The sequence below is a fragment of the Lepisosteus oculatus genome, chromosome 21 (assembly GCF_040954835.1).
Source record: "Lepisosteus oculatus isolate fLepOcu1 chromosome 21, fLepOcu1.hap2, whole genome shotgun sequence".
Classification (NCBI taxonomy): Eukaryota; Metazoa; Chordata; class Actinopteri; order Semionotiformes; family Lepisosteidae; genus Lepisosteus; species Lepisosteus oculatus.
Window position 1 is genome coordinate 2962171 of NC_090716.1, and position 21135 is coordinate 2983305.

At 45.9% G+C, this 21135-nt stretch overlaps 1 protein-coding gene across 1 annotated transcript in view; it reads left to right on the forward strand.

Annotated features, from left to right (window-relative positions):
- The first annotated feature begins 1105 nt into the window (after nucleotides 1-1105).
- Nucleotides 1106-21135, forward strand: part of bbox1 (butyrobetaine (gamma), 2-oxoglutarate dioxygenase (gamma-butyrobetaine hydroxylase) 1) — a 39383-nt gene continuing 19353 nt past the window's right edge. The window contains exons 1-3 of the mRNA XM_069181720.1: nucleotides 1106-2438; nucleotides 3803-4243; nucleotides 5186-5300. Of these exons, the coding sequence (XP_069037821.1) occupies nucleotides 2274-2438; nucleotides 3803-4243; nucleotides 5186-5300 (721 nt within the window). The 5' untranslated portion in view covers nucleotides 1106-2273. The remainder of the gene's footprint in view (nucleotides 2439-3802; nucleotides 4244-5185; nucleotides 5301-21135) is intronic.

Sequence of the window (21135 nt, forward strand, 5' to 3'; positions counted from 1 at the left end):
TTCCTCTTGTTCTTGGTTTTAAATGCATTTCCACGTAGTGTCCTGTGGTTCGTGCTTCACTGTTCGTTCTGAATGAACAGTCATCAAGAGAGCTCGGAAGGAGAGGATTAAGAATACTTTTTGTGACTTTTATGTGCAGAGAGAGGCATTGACAGAGATAATAAACAACGATAAAGTAGAGAATAGTGACTAGTTTGTGGTGGGGAGGGGGAAAGGCATTGAAATAATCAGCCCATCAACATTTAACTATTATTCCCTTTGAGGATACTCCAGGACACTCTGGCCTACCTCAGTTCAGTGTCACATTGATACGTCTACAGTTAACATGATAAAACAAGTCTATTAGTTCTCTAATAGAGAAAAAAGAATGTGACCATGACAATAATAAAAAAAGATTGCTTACAGCGTGAGCACTGCGCAACGAGCTAGTGTTGCCATGGCAGCTGGCCACACCTCTCTCACCTGCTTGTCATGGATACACATCCTGACAGGAAACCCATTTCACCTGTTGGCAATTCTCGACCACTCCGATCTCAGCTGAAGCAGGCTACTTATAGTCTGCGCTGGCAGTGCTTTGGGCTCTGTTGTAGTGTAGCCGGTCTAGTTCTCAAATTCTTGTGTTCACTGGTTGCCTGTCTGGTGCTTGGGTTGGAATCCCAGACCCTGCTTTGCCTTGACTTTGTCACTTGGATTTGTCCTTGGTGCTGTGTACTATTCTTCTCTGGCTTTGCACCCTGCTCATTTTTAGATTAATTCTCTGGACTGTGTTTATCTGTATTTTCACTAGTCTATTGCTTCCTGGCTGCAAACCCTCCTGCGTTCTCCAACCGTGACCCTGGACAGTGTTTTGCCTGTTGCTCTTGGCTGCCTGTCCCCACATTTAGTGCTGCCTGCTCTGCTGCTCAGATCACCCTGCACATGGGTTCTCCCCTCAATCTTTGCACTGCTACTTACTGCCATGAGCTTTAGCTTTAGCTATAAAGAAGCAAACAGTCTGCCTTGCTGTCGCATCAGTAAAAATCAGTGCCATGCGTCTGGAAATTGTTTTGCTGCAGGGTCTCTTGGGCATTGCACTGCTATGGGAAGGATTGCTCAAATTGTTTTGCTGCAGGGTCTCTTGGGCATTGCACTGCTATGGGAAGGATTGCTCAAACTCCTGGGCGGATCTCTGGGAAGATCCTCCTCCTGCCAGATCGCCATGTGTTATTAGTTCAATCTGCACGTCCCCAAAAGGCTGGAGCCCGGTTGGAGGTGGCATGCAGAATTCCTGCAGTAGTGTGCATCATTCAAGGAAACCGGCACCCGTGTCTCAGCGTTTTCCCAGCAGCTGGAATTTAAGCAAGAGAGTGATTTTCATGGATGGACTTCAAAACAATTGGATGATTAATCCGGCGATTTGGGACTGTGGAGTCCAGAGGGTGTGGCGTTGAACTGTGACAAGAGCCAGCACAGCCTGGTCTAGTTACATCCGCTCCTTAACTGAGCCTGCAGTTAGGAAATTAGTGACGAACTACACCGTCTATAGCGAAATAATGGCTTATGCCTAAAAACAACTCTTACATAAGAAAGTAAAATGTCCAGCTTTCCTAGATTGTTGAGTTTGATTATACACTGAATCGATTAGACTGTGGCTTAACAAATGGGTCATTTTTTCCAGCCCTACACCTAGTCCACCTGACTGAAACAACACGCAACTGAGACGGGTTGTATTAAATTTTACTTGTACGTGGGTCAGCAAAAAATACTTGAAAACAATCTTTTTTTTTTTTTTTTTAAAGACCGGTTGTAATATACTCCACAAATACAGCAAATCTAGCTGCCTCCACTACACTCTGCGCAGTTCAGCAAGGAAGCTCTGCAGACAGGAAAACGACAGAGGATGTCATTCAGTTCAGACTGCGCTGCTGGGCTTGGTCAGTGACTGTGTCAAGTGAACAATGGTGGACTTGTCCTCATCTGTGGGACCTGTGGATAAATATTTGCCCGGCGGATATTAGCGCAATTAAACTAAGTGTCCAATCATCCAAAACATCCGGCAGTACCTCTGCTGTCTGGTACAGCAGTGTTACTGGTGCCTTTCAATGCAGGCAGGCATGGAAAAGAGTTCAGGAGCAGCTGGGGCACCTTGTAATTAGGGTGTTTGAGGATTGAGTGTTTTTTGAGTATGTAGGTGTAGTGAGATTTTTAAAAGATTTCATAAAAGATCACTTCATTGGCCATATACATTTATTGTATTAGGAATTTGACTTTTCACATACCCCAGCTTGCTTTCCATGAGACACAGACAGGGAGAGAAGCTGGGGGTCAGAGCGCAGGGTCAGCGCAGGTTTATACAGCGCCCCTGGAGCAGTTGGGGTGAAGGGCCTTGCTCAGGGGCCCAACGGAGTTGGATTCCTCTGCTGGCCCCGGGATACGAACCGACAACCTTCCAGTCACAGGTGCAGATCCTTAGCCACAGAGCAGTGAGATATGGCTTCACTTCCTGGCCAGGGGATGATGCACCGTGAGGCAGCTGCAGTTACTGACGTGTTAATGTGTACCGAGCCTCTCGGTGATGGCTGGCCAGGGCTGTTGAACTTCTACAGACCTTTGTGCTCAGTTTATCCTCCTGTGCAATTCAAGCTACAATCCAGCTTGAATTGCAGATGAGGGCCGCACTGAACTGGTTTGCTGGGTAAAGCAAATTCCACATTGTGCCCTAAACTAGTCATAAGACTGACTACTGTTTTAAAAACAACAAGTGAGTCATTTATTTTTCAACATGCCATTTGATTGAATAAGACTTATTTGAAAACTGACTCTCACCAGGACAAGAGGATGGGATAATGGATGGATTGAATACATTGTTGCTATAAAAAGACACTCTAGCAGAGCAGACATGTTTTTCTTATAGTTAAATGGATGTTTATTGGGTCTGTCAAGGTTTTTAATGGTGAACTTCGCTATTTTTATATTGGGCGGTTAGATCCGGCATTGATGAGTGCATTTCTAAGTACAATGCAAATAAAATGTACACAGTAATGTGTAAAACCTCCAATTAATGTCACAAAATTGACAAAAATTTCCAGGTATGCGCAGTGCTTTATTTTTGTCGTTGTCCGTGATTCAGAATGAAGCACCAATACCTTGAGACCTGAGCCGGACCTGATAGTGCAGTAAGAGAATTGTGATGTGGAGCGTCCCTTCCTGCTCACTAGTCACTGTAATGACTGCTATAATGTGATGAGCACAGGTCGTGCAGCAGACATTTCACCGCAGAAATGTTCCAAAGTGATCTACAGGCAGGGTGAACAAGTAGTATTTGTCGGCAAAACCGTTTTGAAGTTGAGTGCAATGTTTCTGTCCGATTAAAAGAGATGTATTCGCAAGCCTGCTTGTCTACTGAGTAAAAAGGCCGCAGTACATCACTGGAGGTTTTATTACCTCGTTCTGAATCATTGAATATGGCGCTGCGCACATCTGGAAATTTAGTCTATTTTGTGATGTCAATTGGAGGTTTGACTGTGTGCCTTTTGCTTCCATTGTGATCTGGAATGCACTTATCAGTGCTGATTTTTTTTTTCCCAATCCCGAGATGTAAAAATAGCTTTGCAGTGAGACTTTAGTTTGGAATTTGCCCAATTCTGCGGTCCCATCAATTCATTTGTTTTGTTACCGAGGATCAAGAACCCCGTCTGGAAAAAGTGGGGAATGTATTTACAGCTTAATACACACCACAGTAGGTATGGCATGTCGCACAGCTGTGTGGCTTGTCTCTGAAACCTGCGGGATCTCTGTGCTTCGATTTCTCCTCGCTCTCCAGAGCTACAGCTTCCTGCCCGGAACATCGCCCGTTCCCTTCGGCTGCATCTCCTACACCGGGCCCAGCATGTGGGCTGGTCTTGCCAAAGTCCTGACCCGGCTCCAGCCAGGCCACGGTGGCCCGCGGGTTCTGTGCGAGGCCCTGGTCCCGGGCCTGGTGCCGGGGGGGGCGCGCCGGCACCGGCTGGCCGCCGCGCCCCTGCCGGAGGGGACGCCGGCGGGGACCTCGAGCATCCGGCAGGTCCGGGCCCTGGAGGAGGAGCGGCTGGTCAGCGTGCAGTGGGCAGACGGGTCGCGGAGCCTCTACCCCTTCGTGTGGCTGCGGGACAACTGCCAGTGCCCGCGCTGCTTCCTGCCCTCCGCCGGGGCGCGCCGCCTCCCGCTGCCGGACCTGGATGTGGACACCGGGGTGGACAGGGTGGAGCTGACCGAGCCCACCAAGGTGAGGCCCCGCCGAGGGCTTAGAAAGTCCGCCTCGGGGCGCTCCAGCTGCTCGTCGTCGATCTGTTCACTTGCATGGGCCTGCGAATGTGCCAGCATGGCGCATTAATTTTGTGTGGCCGGTTTTGGCCTCTGATGTGGCTGCTGGCAGACGCTGTATCACCCTGCAGCTCACTGCTGGCAGCCCCACGGGAGCTCAGCAGGTGTGAGCCTGGCCAGTACCTGGATAGGAGACCTCCTGGGAAAGCTAAGGTTGCTGCTGGAAGAGGTGCTAGTGGGGCCAGACCCTGCGGTCTGTGTGGGTCCTGATGCCCCAGTATAGGGACAGGGACACTATACTGTAAACAGGCTCCGTCCTTCGGATGAGGTAAAACCGAGGTCCTGACTCTCTGTGGTCATTAAAAATGCCAGGGCTTTTCTTGAAAAGAGTAGGGTTGTTACCCCGGTGTCCTGGCCAAATTTCCCCCTGGCCTTTACCAATCATGGCCTCCTAATAACCCCCATCTCTGAACTGGCTTCATCACTCTGCTCTCCTCCCCACTGAGAGCTGGTGTGTGTGAGAGGACTGGAGCATCATCCAGGTGGGGCTGCACACTGGTGGTGGTTTAGGGGATCCCCATGACCTGTAAAGAGCTCTGAGTGTAGTGTCCAGAAAAGCGCTATATAAGTGTAAGGTATTATTATTACATCTTGGAGAGTTAAAGACTTGGAGGCAATAAAGGCTAATAAAAGCCTTATTAATTAGCCTCTGCATAAAAGCTTATCATTGTTATGATCTTGTAGAATGGAATCCAGCTGATAATAAATCACCCAGCTTAACCTGACCTAGGAGCCCAAGAACCATTTTACACCTGAAACCCATTCAGATGCCCGATAACCGCGGTGTGCTTGCTGACGTTCCTTATCGGCCTGTGTCCTTTTCGCTCATCTGATGCTTTGCTAGGTGTCCGTTGTGTGGCCTGACCAGCACACCAGCGAGTTTGATGCCGACTGGTTGAAGAAAAGATGCTTTTCTCCCTCGGCAAGACAGAAGCAGCGGGAGAAGCTCTTTCTGAACGGTACGGTCCAACTGCGTCTCGAGCTGTCCTAGGATCTCACTGAAGGAAAGCCCTTTCTGTATTAATTACTGGCAGATTTAATAGGGCTCAACGTGCGTTTTCGTGCTATAGATATCGGTTGTGCCTTGCAATGACTTGACTTGAACCCACTTCAAAAACGTCACTGTTCATCCCCGAGCCCTGGTGATTCATCTTTTCTTATGGATCATCACCAAAAAGATGGGGCGGGGGGGGGGGGAGAGGTTTTTAGGAAATAAGATCCATGTGTGACTCCTCTTAATTTTCACTACAAGCCTTGCAGTCAAGAGAAGATGTGAAGAGCTTTGTGAGGTCTGAAAAGCACCGCAAGGATCTTAGCCCAGATGGCCCAAATGTCTGTGCTTTGTGCCAATTTGCTGCTATGTCCTCCAAGGATGAGATGCTCTTTTCTCGTCCTCTGAAGCAATCATGGGACTCTTCTCTTTTTGCTTTCCACTCAAGATACTTCATGAATTTATAGAATTATTTCTTGACTTAACTGGACTGGCTTAGCTCTGCGTCTGTGTGGTCTCCAGTCCTGGACGTGCAAGACTTACAGGTAAAACTCCTCAATTACTAAAAACGGCCGATAACAACATTAATGATCTAAATGATATTAATTAGTAGTCCAGGTAGGATGAAAACGCCACACAGGGCAGTGAGTGAATACAGTCCACTGTCCTGTGGTCTAGGACAGTGGAACTCAACCCAGATCCTGTGTGAACCTGCTCCGGCAAAGTTTTTAAATGCAGGGTAATTTACTTCAATCTTCTAGTTGAGGTCTATAATTTGCTTTCAGCTCAAAAAGCTTGAATGGGTTTTTGAAATTGGTGTGAACCCTGTGCTAATGGGTTGAGTGTCAGGACAGCCCCGAGTGAGGTGTCACCTGAACTGTAACCAATCAGACTAAAGCAGAAGGAAAAACACTCACTGTGGTAGTTGTTGTTCCCACCTGTCTGTTAGCCAATTTATCTTCTGTTTGAACAGAAATCAGGGAGCACATTCTTAATTGGCAAGTTGAGGACAGACTGCATAACCTTTTGTGTGCTGATGTGGGGGGGAAAATGCACTTTAGCTAGGGTATTTTGGAAACCAGGAACTGATTGCAGAAAAAAAGGTCTGAAAGTCTAAACCAGCACGCAGATCAGTTACAGGCGCCAATTAGCACTGGTGATTAATGATGCAGCTGGAACAAAAACCGGGAGACACAGAGGGTCCCCTAAGACCAGAATTGAGAATGCCTGGTCTGGATTGAGCAAAGCAAAGAGGAAATAATGCCATGGGTGCTGCTAGCCTTACAGTTTTGCCTCAGAATCAGTTTAATATTCATCCAACCTTTGTTGCAGATAATCGGTGTCATATGAAATATTTCACAAAGAATATTTTCTTTTCAGTTTTCTCACTCTTAAGGTGCAGCTGGCTGTCCTTTGCTAATTATGAGATATACCCCAACTGCCTGGAAATAGAGGATGTTTAGGATTTTCTTTTCTGTGACTTTGGAAATTATTCAGTGATCACTGACTATTTTTGCTGTGTGTGTCCAGTACTGGTTCTGCACGGTCAGTATTTTGAAGGCAGCATCACCTTAAGAGCTGGGAGAAGCTGTTTAAACTGGTTCTTATGCCCTCCTTTAATGTTTCATTATTGGAAAACCAGCATTGTCTGTATTTAGTGCTAATGCGTCTGTAATGAATGTCTTGGCTATTTTGAATAACGTAACTAGTGTGGTAGGTGTGTAGCATTTAATGGAAATTTAACATGTAACTCCGGATGCACAGTTATAACACTGTCTGCAGAGGCTGCCACAGCTGTATTTTCACAGCTGCTGTTCCAGGCCTCACCTCTGCTGCAGTAATTTTATCCATTTTAGACCGATTTAAATCCTCTATAACATTTCCTTTTTTCATTACAGAACTTCTTTAATATCTTATACCATTTACAGTTTTCATTTGCATTCATAACATCATGAAAGCATTAGTTTAAGGCAAGTTTATTGCCGGTGAAAGTACAGAGATCAAGGTTGTTATAGCAGGCCAGCTCTTTCACGCGTCATGGATCTTAATTTGTCACCACCTTATTAATCACCCTTCCAACAGGCAGAATCTGTATGTGCAAGGTTGCTTTATTTTTTTTTTCCTGTTCCCTCCCTGGATTCTAATTACAGTAGTAAAGACAGATTATTGACCAGTCCATTTCCTGGGAATAATGTTTGCGCAGTCCGATGAATTTTTTCCATGTGTCTTGAGTTAGGTTTTCAGATTTTATGCATAAGGCCCGTCCTCAGCCAGAATAATACTGAAAATATTCATGATTATAATTGGTTTCCAGTTTGGTGAACTGTTACAAGGATTGTACGCTAGTATGAGGAATTAAATTCAGATGTTGCTTCATGTAGTGCATGTAGAATTTAGTGCAGTTTGCGTCCTTATGCACAGCAAATTGATGGCTCATGGTGCTTGATTTGCGTGGAGCTTGTCTATGGATTGGCCACATGTAGTAGTTTGACTTTTGGAAGGCAGCAGTCCATCAGCCTGCATGATCCTGGCCTTGTGCTGAAAGGAAGTGCCAATGGGAGAATGGAATGGCAGTATTTGCTCTTCAGGCGGCTTTAATATAACTACTCAAGCTGTTGAGAGCGAGGTGCCATGTTAACAGTCTTAAAAAAACACCAACCAGGAGCACAAAGTGTTCTGCCTGGGACATCGGAAACTATTTGATAATTACAGTGCAACCCAAGTCACTGCGGACTTCAGACCAATGTAAACGTAATTCAAGCAGGCTCTCAGATGTGGGTTGGGTGATGTAATTCAGGCATTGGAAGACCACGGTCCTCACTGCCATTGCTAATTAGCACTGACGATTTCCTGGAGGATTAAGTAACAACAAGTCTCCTAGCGAAGGCTGTTTTTCTGTAAACTTGTGGGGAAATCTGTGCAGTTTAGTTTCCCAGAGTGTGCGGCATTGTTTCTTAAATTTACTTTAGGAAAAACTGGAACCAAAGGCATTGGCTGCTGTATCGTCACGGTAGGGTCAGGAGATGGCTGTAAGGCAGGATTGTCCTGCTTCTGCTTCTTCAAGGCAAGAGTCCAGCAGGATCTTTAATTGACAGCACTGTTTCAGGAAAAATGAAAGAGTGGCTTCTGTAATCTGAAGGCTAAATTGGACATCAGACCCATGTTACTCTCCTGCTCAGGTCTGAAGCTGCAGAGAATTGGTAGGCAGCAGTGTGGTGCAGTTATTAGGGACTCAGGACTTGTAACTGGAAGGCTGACAATTTCTGAGCTTGTAAGTGAAAGATAGGTCAGTACTGCTTCACCCTTGATCAAGGGACTTTTGTGCTGTAGTAAAATCTCTTTGGATAAGAGCGTCAGCCAATTACTGTAAAACATACAACTTTGGAATATCAGAAGACCTGCTAAATTGTTGTCCTTGACTAGCGAAGGTTTAATTAAGAGAGCAGATTTAATCAATTCATTAATCATTGTTAAATTATCCCAAGTCTTTAGAAATGCACAAAATGATGTAATGGTGGCCTGCTGGACTGGTTTTATAGATTTTGTTGCGCTGTATAGGTTATGTGCTGTGCTTGGGGAGAAGCATTGCTGTTAATTTAATCAGAAACAGGTATTGCGAATCCTGAGCTTGCAGTTCTGTGCTGAAATGAGAAACAGTTTTGGCTAGGTTATTGTTTTCCACATGTTTTTATGTTTATTTTGCAGCTCCATTGAATTCGGAAACCTTAATACAACTGCTTTTAAGCAGAAATGTGGAATGTGAGCTCTTCTGCCAGTCCACTGGGTTTCACAGGGTGAATGATCGTGTTCCAAAACCCATGTAAAAATAGGAATCGGAATCTCTTTCTGCTGCTGTTTTTGTACCTTCCAAAACGTTTACGAGCGCATGGTTTCTTTTTAGAGCTCTGTTTTCTCTCCTTGCATCTTAGGCTTTTAAAAGAGCACATTGCCAGACATCACATGGAAAAGAGGAAGAGAGGGGAAAAAAAAAAACAGGGTCACTTGGTGTTATCAGCCAAGCAAAGTACAAGTTCGTTCAGTGATTTTTATTGTCCACGTTTGTAAAAACAAACTGTTGAATGCACAAAAAACCTCTTTGCCTGTGGCAAACCTTTCACCTTTTAGTGAGGTTTAGAAGTGGACGGGGGGGGGAGGTGGAGATCCCTTCCCCAGTACAGTTAGGAGCGAGAGCTTATTTAAATTTCCCGATTCTAGCTTAGCTGAGCGTGCCTGCTCTCCGGTCTGCTGAATTTAAACACCGAGGCGACTGAGCCTTAAGAAAAATGAAGGAACATGAACGATGATTGACATAAATGAAAGTATTCAGAGGGGGCTTGGCCCGCGATAAGCGCTGGTGGGTATTTTTAGCTGGATCGGCCGGCGCGCACAGAGGAGGCTCATGCAGCAGGGGAGCTGGGAGGAGAGTCAGGCTTGCCAGCAGATTCCTCCTCCCTCTTGCAGCGGCTGGTCCCATCCATCACCTCTGGCTGGCCGGGGCTCCTCTCACTGGAGAGCCCCTGTGTCGGATTTGATTTCTGCGGAAAGCGCTCTCTCTCCCTTCTTTTATTCCTGCCGTTCCGCCACCCACAGCTGGGCTCTGACTCTCTGGGACGATCCCAAGAACTTGACAAGACAGCGTTTGTTGCTGGAGAAATCTTCAGAAAGTAGTTTTGTTTCTGAACCAAAAGCGCGGAGAGTACTTGGTCTTGGTGATGTACATTTGGAATGCAGGTGTTTTCCCCCCCCGTCATTCATTTTCTTTTCATGCTAGTCTGAAGGAAGGGTGGCACACTGGGGCAGTGTTTAGCATAGCTGCCTCATGGTGAAGTGGTCCTGGGTTCGATTCTGGACCTGGGGTGGTCTCTGCATGGAGTTTGTATTGGTTTCCTCCCAAAGTCCAAAGAAATGCTGGTAGGTTAATTGGCTTTTGGGGAAAATTGGCTCTGGTTCAAGCATGGTGCACGTCTGCATCTGTGGGTACCCTGCGATGGACCGGCGTCCCATCCAGCGCGTACCCCAAATTGTGCCCACTGCATGCTGGGCTAGGCGCCGCCGCCTCTCCCACAGCCCTGAATTGGATGAAGTGTAAAGAAAATGGATGGCTGAATGGGAAGTCATTTACAGCGTTTATGAAACACAATTCAGTTGTTTAGCAAGCAGACTGGGGTTGTGTATGCGCACAGGTCGTCCATGCCCACACATTAAGAGCCTCCCCTGCGGAGCCACATGACTGCCTGGCTATCGGCAGAGTGAAATGTAAAAAAAAAAGAACGGGAATGCTGGGAAGGCACTTCCATTATGTGTTAAAAACCACTTCAAGACCGAACGACAAGGGAGAATTTGAAAAAAAAACGAACAAACTCCTGGCTGGCAGCTCGCCCTACATGCCGAACATCAGGGTGAGCAACGCTGTGGAAACTTTTGTTCAGCTTCCTTTGTCGACGCATGCGAGACTGATTTAGCACCAGAGGAAATGGGCAGCCTACCCCTCTCCTGTCTAGCCTGCCTGTGCTACTCTCTGGCCGAGCTTCTGTGTCAGACCGACCCCTCAGCCGAGTGCTCTCCTGCTCCAAGATGCGTCCCGTTCGACGTAGTTTCTAAGGCACTTTTCTCTTTGCTTTAATTCTTTGGATTTACGACCCAGCGGGAGCAGGACGATCTGCTTCCCCTAACCGCTCCTTGGCAGGAGATACTTTTCCCTTTCTAGCCGGGGCAGGGGAACGTGGGACTGTGCAAGCGCCAGTGTTTCACCTCGGGGTCTGGAGATGAAATGCCCGGGGTTCTGAAATGTCATTCCCTCCCCAAAACAAACATCCTGCGCCTGTAGATTAAGCCGTTTGGAAAAATAACTTCAGCTAGGAGGATCTGGCTTTTGCGTTTTCTGTGGTGAAAATACCAATTTGTCAAATTCTTGATGCAAAATGTGCTTACGTGTTTCCTAATCAAAATTGTTCCATATGTCAGGGGAGCCTTGCCGTCAAGACTCACCAAAAACCTTTCTGCTTTTGGAAACGGTGTTAAAATCTAGTTCTAGCAGAGACTCAGTACTTTAATTGTTCACACCATTTTAGTTTCCCAGGTCTTTAGGCTATGTGTAATATCGGACTTCTCTTACATCAATAGTGAGGATTCAACAGGCTCCTCCTTTACTTTTTTATTTTGGTATCAAACAAGCAATGCTGCCGATTGTATAACTTTCCTTTTTTCATGCCGGGTGGTCTGTCCTTGTCTCTCAGAGCCTCTACGCTATCCTGGATCTACCAGTGGTTCCCTTTTAGGCAGACTGTATGGTCCTCTTCCATTCAGCAAAACGTCACACGAGCCTTTTCCCAAATCCCCTTGGCTTCTCTCCAGCTCGTCAATTATCTCTCATTCGTAGGTTGTCAGGCACAAGAGAATTCCACTCAATTACTTTGTCGCCCTTTCCAATTGTCATTAGATTGTCATCGTTGCTCAATCTCGGTTTAGCCCTTCACCTGATCCCCACTTTCTCATCACTAATCCCCTTTCACAACCGGAATTAGAACGTCGAACATCACCTAATCCTTGACACCAGCTCTCGCATCTATCGCCAAGTTTATTAACACTATATTGACTCTTCATCTCGCACTTCCACAAGCAACAAATCTCGATGAGCAACCACTAAGATTCCCCTGTAGCTAACTTTGCCACTGATCGTGTTTGGCCATAGACAGCAGTCTTCAAAAAGAATTCCCGTTACCCACCAGCAGCAGTCCTGTTGATGTTCTCACTAACCACAGTCTGTGACTTTGTTCATCTGCTGATGTTAAAGCCATGGAATACACACCCTGCACTATCTAGAAGAGAGCATGTTTCTGCACTGACCTGGGATGCCCAATTCCATCAGGCTCTAACACGGGGGTCACCAGCCTTTCAGCGGGGGCGTGCCTAGAGTTAGCTCATATTTCACAGATTTTATTTTTACAGATTTTGAGTGGCATTGATACTTTAACGCCAATAATAGCCATACTTACTACATTCTCATTAATCAAAGTGTATTAAAAATATTTAAAATTAATAGGTTAATATGGACATCTTACCATTCAGTGTGGTCCTTGCTCTTGCTTTCGTTTTGAGTTCTCCAGTCTCAGCCTCATAGCAGCACGCAAGCCTCTGAGTTTTCAGTTGTTAACTGGCTACAGAAGGGACAAAGAACTGACCGCATGCGTGAAAATACTTGTTCACTGTGGCATGTTGATCCAAATACTAAGAGCAGTGAAAGTCCCACTTTCTTCAAAAAGTCCACCTTCAGTGGCAAGGACGTCCCAACAGGTCATGATAAAGACGCTGAGATCGATTGCCGTAGCCTGATTAACCTGAAGGCTGAGCACTAGAAATTCAATTAGTTGCATTTCAAACGCCCAATCCCTGAAACACTGGAAAAAATCCAGTGTTCTGGCATCAACACCTGTTGATTTCATCCGAAAAGAAAGCATCAGGCCAAAACATTAGAAATTTCTAATAAGACAAATTTCTGGTGCTAGTTCTCGTATATACTGTACACTGCAAAATCAGCAGCTCGGATTGTAGAATGTTTTGAAAGTTCTTCGAGGGGTTGGAAATAGCAGAAAGTTGAAGTGTCAGTATATTTTCTCGAAGTAAATTCCTCCAGCCTTCAAAAATAATTCATAAAACGTCTTAGCTACATCTTCCCAGTAGTTGTGCCATGCATGAGTTTTAGTCAGCACAGCTCTTTTCCAATTCCATTTGAGTCACAGTATATCTCTCAATAATTCTCATTTCACTTATGCGTCTCGTTACTGATCTAGTCGATACAGGCAAGTCCTTAATTCTAGAGATGGCCGTGCCTTTGGTGGGCAAACTATTAAATTAAACATTCAAACAACTAGGAACAGGTAACGGGTTTATTCCTGCTGAAAAGAAACGCAATGTCTCGGCTGTGGAGCCTTTTGCAGATGTGAAAACGCTTCCTTTCTTTTCAGCAGGGAATAAACCCTTGCAGCCTACGCATGCTGATGCAGCTCCCTACCTGAACCAATTCAATCAAATATTTGATATATTCTGCATATGTAAATGGCCTTCTGTGTATCGGAACACATTTTGCAATTTTGTAAAGTCTGAAATGAGCAAACCTTTAACTTTGTTTCCTCTCCCACCCCCAGGTTTCATTTTACTCTTAAAAACACATCGGCAGCATAGATTGTGAGCAGCTTCTAAAACTAATGCACTAAATAAACCAAAATGAATCATTTTTTCTGTGCTCAGTGGTTAACATGTTGTAGAGGATTACAGAGTAGTCAAGTATTGTTTTTTTCATGGCTTATTAACTTTTAATACATGTGCTGTTAAAAATCCCTTTGCATGCCAATAATGGTTTTCAATCCCTGCTGTGATACTTCCCCATCACCTCTGCTGGCCACCCTGATCCTCAGAGTGCTACAACTCCATTGACACTGGCAAACGCTCTGCCCCCTCAATCACCTGTCCAGCATCTGTGACACACCTCAGGACAGACTTAAGTATTCTCAACTCACAGAGTCTCTTAGGCTCGTAGGCCAACTTAGTCCAAATCAGGAAGCTCACCACAGTACAACACCCATCTACCCTCTCCTCTAGATACAGACTGCTCCTTCTTTCTCACAGCTGCTCTTGTATTCCTTACAATTAGCCCAGAGGTGTGACCAGCCATGCATAGAGCCTATCAGACCAGCCCTTTTCCCTCATGTGGAATGTCATTCACTCTGAGTGCTAATTGCCCATTAACAGCATCTCTGACTCATTCAATGAGCAGTGAGCCTTCCTGCCTCTCAGCTTCTCCGATGCAGAGATGGTTGTTGTGCAGTGGTGTTGGTTTATTTAGCTGTGACCTTAATCTGGCACAAATGCATGTTTGCTCTCTCACATGGTTATTCAGCAACCATATCACCCTGCAGCTCCCAGCTGGCAGCCCCACTGGAGCTCAGCAGGTATGAGCCTGGTCAGTATCTGGATGGGAGACTCCTGGGAAAGCTGAGGCTGCTGCTGGAAGAGGTGTTAGTGGGGCCAGCAGGGGGTGCTCACCCTGCAGTCTTATGTGGGTCCTAATGCCCCAGTATAGTGACAGGGACACTGTACTGTAAAAAGGCGCCGTCCTTCAGATGAGACGTAAAACCGAGGTCCTGACTCTCTGTGGTCATTAAAAATCCCAGGGCGTTTCTCGAAAACAGTGGGGGTGTAACCCTAGTGTCCTGGCCAAATTTCCCATTGGCCCTTACCAGTCATTTCCTCCTAATAATCCCCATCAATAAGATGGCTCTGTTCTCCTCCCCATTCAGAGCTGGTGTGTGGGGAGCGTACTAGTGCATCATCCAGGTGGGGCTGCACACTGGTGGGGGTGGTGGAAGGGATCCCCATGACCTGTAAAGTGCTCAGAAAAGTGCTATGTAAGAGTAAGAAAATTTTGTTATTATTCATGTTAGAACAATTAGCAAATTTTCTAAACTGCAAAGACAAATACTAGTCTCCCTTATAAAGACACACATATATTTTAGTAAAATAACGACTGTATCTGAAGTTGAATTGGAAAGGAACCCTGTAGTGTTCAGCAGCCAGTTTGGCATACAGATACTGCAGGAGTTTGGTAGCACTTTTAGTACAGGGGTCCCCAACACTGGATCAGGAGTGCCCCAATTCTTCGGTGTCCCTCTAAACCACCTGTTTCTAAAGACTGACACTTCATTGATACTATATATTAAGAAAGTTATCTGCTCAATCAGTTAAGGACCTTGGAGGTACGATTTCTGTTCCAAATGTTTTCTGAAGTTAATTTAACACTCAGCTTACGATACAGTGTTCCAAGAATGTGGAAATTGCTGCTTTAATGGTTTCTTATATAACCTACTGCAGTGGGAGGTTAGGAAAGAGCTAGATGAGATCTCCAGGAGCAGGGTTGCCTGCTTTAGTATTTTTCCTTGTTTGTTCGGCTTCGGAAGCCCTCTCTTCCATAAAGCGTTTTTCATTCTGCCACTGCGCTGTCCATCTGCCTGAATGCCCGTCCTGCTCGTGGTGCTTCAGCGATCTCCGCAGTCTCCTGGTGCTCTGTTTGGCCCAGTTCTTCAGCAAAGTCTTTTCTGTCTGTGACAGCCAGTCCTCTTGCTTCTTACACATCGCCCTGTGCCAGTGAACCTGTCAGCACGAATGTTCATGGCTCTTTTATTGACGTCTTGCGTTTTTTTCTTTCTGAAAGTCTGTGGTTTGCACAGTTTTCTCCATATTGTCATCCCTCAAGGGATAGCAGGAGTTTTTTCTTTTTTTTAAATGTTTTCGCGAAGTTGGGGAAAAACACATTTCACAACCATATGTGTGTTTTCATGTGTTGAAGTCTTTAGCGTTTATGCTGTTTTTTTTTAATTATTTTAAGTCGTGTGTAAACAAAATAACGTAAATAGCTAAAACAGAGTTCTTTACAACATTTTTTTTCTTCTGCTCCCTTTTTGTATACCCCCCTCCCTCAACTGGACAAAGTAACAAAGTTTTAGCAAGTCCCAGTTGTCTTGCGGCAACATGTGTTCCTGTTGTTGAGTGCATAAGCCAGCTCTCTGCAATAGGCATCCACATTATTTCAGATACTGTCAGTACAGCCAATGTACTGTGCTCAAATAATTCTGAATGAACTCGGCTGGTAAATAAAATCCAACAAAACTGTCGGGGACAATGTACTATATCCAAAAGTATGACTGTTACTAAATGCTTGACTTGTCATGCAATGTACTACACCCAAATTAATACTGCAGTCTGATGGTTGAGAACTTGAAATGTCTATAAAGGAGAGGAGACTATTCAGCCCAATTGTTAGTATTAGAACTAATGAAGTGATCTAATTTATGCACGGATCTCCCACAGCTGTTTCGAGATGAGTCGACCTGGCTTCTTTCTAGAAGTGTGTCACTTGGGTCTCTTTTTCTCGACTCCCATAACCCTCTGGGTAACGCTGTGCCTCCTGCTCTCAATCTTAAAAGTGTTTCCACATAATTTCCACTTGCGTTCTCTGGTTTCTGCCTCAACACAGACACTAGAGAACGCCTTGGCTGTGGGGAAGAGAGTTGGATTGTGCCAGTACAGAGCTGAAAAGTGTTGGGGCAGTTCTTTCCAAATAGCTTAGTTAAGCAAATACATAAGTGTTTTGCTCGAGAGAGAGGGATTTAGAAATGACAAAAGAGAAAAGGCAGAGCACTCGTTAATACAGATATTTTTTTATCTTTACAGTGAGTGTTGTGCTGCATCTGGCTCAGATACAGCTCTTGATAGTTACCTATAGGGGCTTTACATCAAAGACTGCTTCAGAAGTCAGACAAGCACGCAGGAGGTAATCCACAGGGAGCAGCTGCGTCTCTGGTATGGCCCGTAGAATAATTCTGTCCAGGGTCTTCCGCTCATGTACAATAACCCTAATTCTTGTGGGAAGGGGGGGACAGTTTGAAATAAGAGTGAGAAAGCGAATCCAGCGTCAGTGCAATACTTCAGACCAGCAGGGAGGGCGAGTGTGGACTGGCAGGATTCGTTCGGAGTGAGCGAGGGGTCAGTGGGAGAGAATGGCCGGCACTGGAGTGGTGCTGTAGCTCATGCAGGTGAAGAGCAGGTCTCGGGAGCGTTTGCAACGCAGACCTACTTATGTTGTCTGCGCTTTAAAAACGGCGGCAACGTCTTACATGAAGGGAAGACGTTTTGCTGAATAAACCGGGCAAACGTGTCATTGGTGGGATAATACAGTGGAATTACCATTCACAGTGCTGCTGTGTTGTGGGATAATAGTTTTGAATAAAATGTGAAGGTGCAACCGAGTCCAAAGAGACCCGTGTAAGTCTCCCACCTGTGTTTTGGAGGCTGGGTCCTTTATTACACCACATATCTGCAAAGGGTTTACAGAACAGGAGGTTGGTTTGAAAATATCGAAAAATGCACCTTGTTTTCAGGGTAATTAAGACTTAATTGCAGTGTTTATGTCCATCTGCCTACTTTTCTGCATCCGAGCATCACTGTAAAATAAGAATGATCTAAGAACTGGCAAGGAATGTTTTTCAAATACAATCGAATCCGGTTGGATTCAGTTTGAAATAGCACATTTCAGTAGGGAGTGTGAATTTAGACTGCACAGTTTCTTGGGATGCGCCAAAGCGCTGGAAGAGGTTACATCATTACAGCTGATTTTCCTCTGGAGGACAGCGAAAGACTGTCTCTGGCAATCGCTTTTGTTTGCTTTATCGTGGGTCACTCAGGTCTGTGCATGTTTTCATCTTAAAACTGCTTCATCTGCTCTCAATTTTCTTGTGTTCCTTTTTCATGGAGATAAGCTGCTGGCCTCCCACAGGCTCCCCCTCTTCAACTGGCAGGCTTTGGGATTCCTTTTCTGACACGCACCTACCCTCTTTCCTCGGGAATCCGGCTGCCTTTCCCTACTCGCGCTCGTCTTCCTGTTTCTGTCGGTCGCCTTTCAGCTCCGGCCCGGGAGTAACCTCAGGCTTCCTCCTGGACTCGGCCACGTCCCTGGAAAGTCCCCCCCCCCAGCCCGCGTCTCGCTGTGTGTCGCCCACTTCCTGTGCCGCAGAAAACCCCCCCCGCGCTCCAGGATCAGGAGCGTGGGAGCAACACGAGCAACAGTACCCTTCAATACAAGTTAAAAGCACCCCCGAAAAAAACTAAAAAACAAACTCTGAGGAGTGTGGTGCTTAGGGCTTCATTAATTATACCTGATCACTGAGCAACTAAAAAAGGACAACTTCCTGTCCCCAAGCAGTGCTGGGACAGTTTGGTTGTTGATCTTTTTTCTTATTGGAAATGGCGCGAGTTCAGGTTGCAGGATGCATTTCCCTATGTTTTTGGTTTAGCAGCTGGAGAACAACCTCCTTTGTTCTGATTCCCACCCCCCCCCCCCCGCATGCAAATTCTTAAATGCACGTTCAAACAAAACTGTGATGAAGAGCAGTCTTGCGCGGCAGATGTGAGCTTTCACCCCCCTTTCCTCTCACCTCCCGGTGGGGCTCATTCGGGATGAACCATTGCTCCTTCGGGGTTTTCTTCAGAGCTCTTTCTTGGAACGGGACTGTGCACGAAGACGCTCTAGGTTGCCAGAGTCGTTTGCGCCTTATTCTTCTGTTGCAGAGGAAGAAAAGGCGTTTGTGGCCCTGTTCTTTTCTGGATAGAAGCTGTGACGTGCACCATGTACCCTCTGTGTTCTTTCTCTTGTGCCCTCCATCAGAAAGAGATCAGCGTTGGTGCGGGATTCAAAAATCCCACGAAAACCAAGAAATTAATACTTGATGAAAAGTTGAGTTCATCGTGACTGAAAATGATTTAGACTGCTCTGCACCGTTGCCCAGCTGTCAGCCAGCACTGTATAGGAGGCGAAGGTGAACGTTATTTAAGATGCCTATGATTCTCAAACAATAGCTCCTGACCGCTGCCCACGCCTGCAGAAATGCCCGACTTTCTGTCAATAAAGTGGGCTGCCATAACCATGCCATAACCATGGGCTTGGGTATGGCCAGCAGGGCCATGAAAGTATCTGGGAGTCCTGCACTGTCTCCACAACCGACCCTGCGTCTTCCTGTTCTAGAGACACAATCCGTGCCAGGGGCTGTTCTTGTAGGAATCGGTGGTTGTGTCCTCTCTCTCACCGCTACGAGTCCCACATTGGCAAAGTCCATGGTTTCAGCTGTTTTGTGTTTTTTGTTTTTTTTAAAGACAAACAAGTTCAAGAGCGTCATATCTTCCTGGGGGCTGGCCAGAGTCCACATCCGACGTGGCCGGGGTCGCTGAAGTTGGCCTGCCGCAGCTGGCAGAAAGCAAATAGGACATTTCCCTGAGGGGGCCTCAGGTCTGATGTCATTGCACAGTAGAGAGAAAACTGCTGCTTTAAAGCACACGTGTTGGTTTTCTTCTCCTTTAGATCTCTTATCTCCCCACCCGCCTTTGTGTATCTGCTTTTTTCAAGAAACTTGAATCCTTGTAATAGTTTGCATTCTGTTACACCTCTGTTCAGATGTGGCCTCGACTATGCTCCAGATAAAATCTGTTCAGCCCGAGTAGACGTAGTTTGTGTGCTTGTTCTCCTCGCCCGCCTCTTCATTTAATTCCGCCAGGAGCTCTGCAGTTTGACAGATTTGGAGGGGGTTGGGTCGGCAGCCCCGCTTGGAGCCAGGGCCAGCATTTCCCTCGGCTCACGGGGCAGTTAATGGAACGTGTCTTGGAATGTAAACTGAAGGGGAACAGCAGCCTGGAGAGCAGGATTAAACGTTGTTTAACAATCGTGCACCGTGTGGGCGCTAATAATAATAATGGCGTGAGGGGGAATCGGGTGCAGTTTTAAAAGTGACGAAGATGATATACACCTGACCGACCACCAGATAGCTCCTCTGAGAGCTGGGTGCTTCACGCTGTCACTTTCACGCAGAGTCATGACTTTAAACAGCCGCTGTCCAGGGTGTTGATGTCCTGCTCTTTCTCAGCCAACCTCACGGACCTGAACGGTTCCTTAATCTGAGTAATGGTGCCATTTTCACAGCAAATACATACCGTGGAAGTTATCATGTGCTGGTGTCGGTTATGGTGCATTCCTCACTGTATTTGTAGGTTAAACAGCCGTACACACACAGTGTGAGAGATCTGGCTTCATCACTCTGCTCTCCTCCCCACTGAGAGCTGGTGTGTGTGAGAGGACTGGAGCATCATCCAGGTGGGGCTGCACACTGGTGGGGGTGGAGGGGATCCCCATTACAAGTAAAGTGCTTTGAGTGGAGTGGCCAGAAAAGCACTTTATGAGTATAAGGAATTATTATTATAATTTGTCTTTTTCAGCCACAGCCTGAAGCCACTCAACAATGTACCAGTTCATCTGATCAGTCTCTTCCATGGCACAGTGGTAATGTTGATTGGCATTCTCCACTTGCCCCTTACAAGCAGGCAGTCCTTTCTCAAAACATTTTTCTCCTCCCCTTGCATTTTGTTGGACTCCCACAAGTGCCTTAATTAACACTCGTGTCCTCTGGTTCATCCGCTGGGCTGAGTTTGTCTGCACCCTTGAGCATATTGAATCCTTATATCAGGGCTCCTTATGGGCTTCCCTCTTCAAGACTACAAAGGTTCACATCCTTCATCCGTTGGTAAAGGACTTTCATTTAGGCTCTCATTGCCTCCAGTGGTGGCTAAAGACCCCACTGGTCTGTGATTTTCACAGCAGACTCATGCAGATGAGAAATGTTTATCAGTATAGTGAATTTAACTGTCATGTCTGTTCAATAAAGTGTCAGTGCACCTGCTACAAAAAAAGTTGCAGAAAATTTATTTACAAATCTATCAGGAAAATGAGATTTGTAAGTCAGAGTTTCCAATGATGCTTATGATGGATTTTGACAATGTTCATTTGTCTTCTTAAGTACTTCATTCATCTTGAACTTGGATCTGAACACCACAGTCATTTTGCTGTTATAATCAGAAGCTGAGAGGGGAAAAAAAGAATACAACTTTAGAAACAAATCCAAAGACATGGTTAACACACACATTTTTTATGGGAGATTGTTTGAACCGTGTGACGCGATTTCCTCTTTGACACAGACCAGACTTTGCCCAGCTCTGTGTAAGTTCACGCTGTGCTGCCAGGAATTTACTGAGCAGTCAACCCAAATGGGTTCAGTAACTGAATTACTAACTTCTCACTTTTAAAGAGCCCCTTTATTGAGTTTGCTCATCTTTCATTAACACATCTGGACACGATAATAGCAGGCGAGGAAAATGAAACAAAGCCAGTTGGATCTTGTTCCAATTTTCTGTGCCCAGCCGCAGAAAGG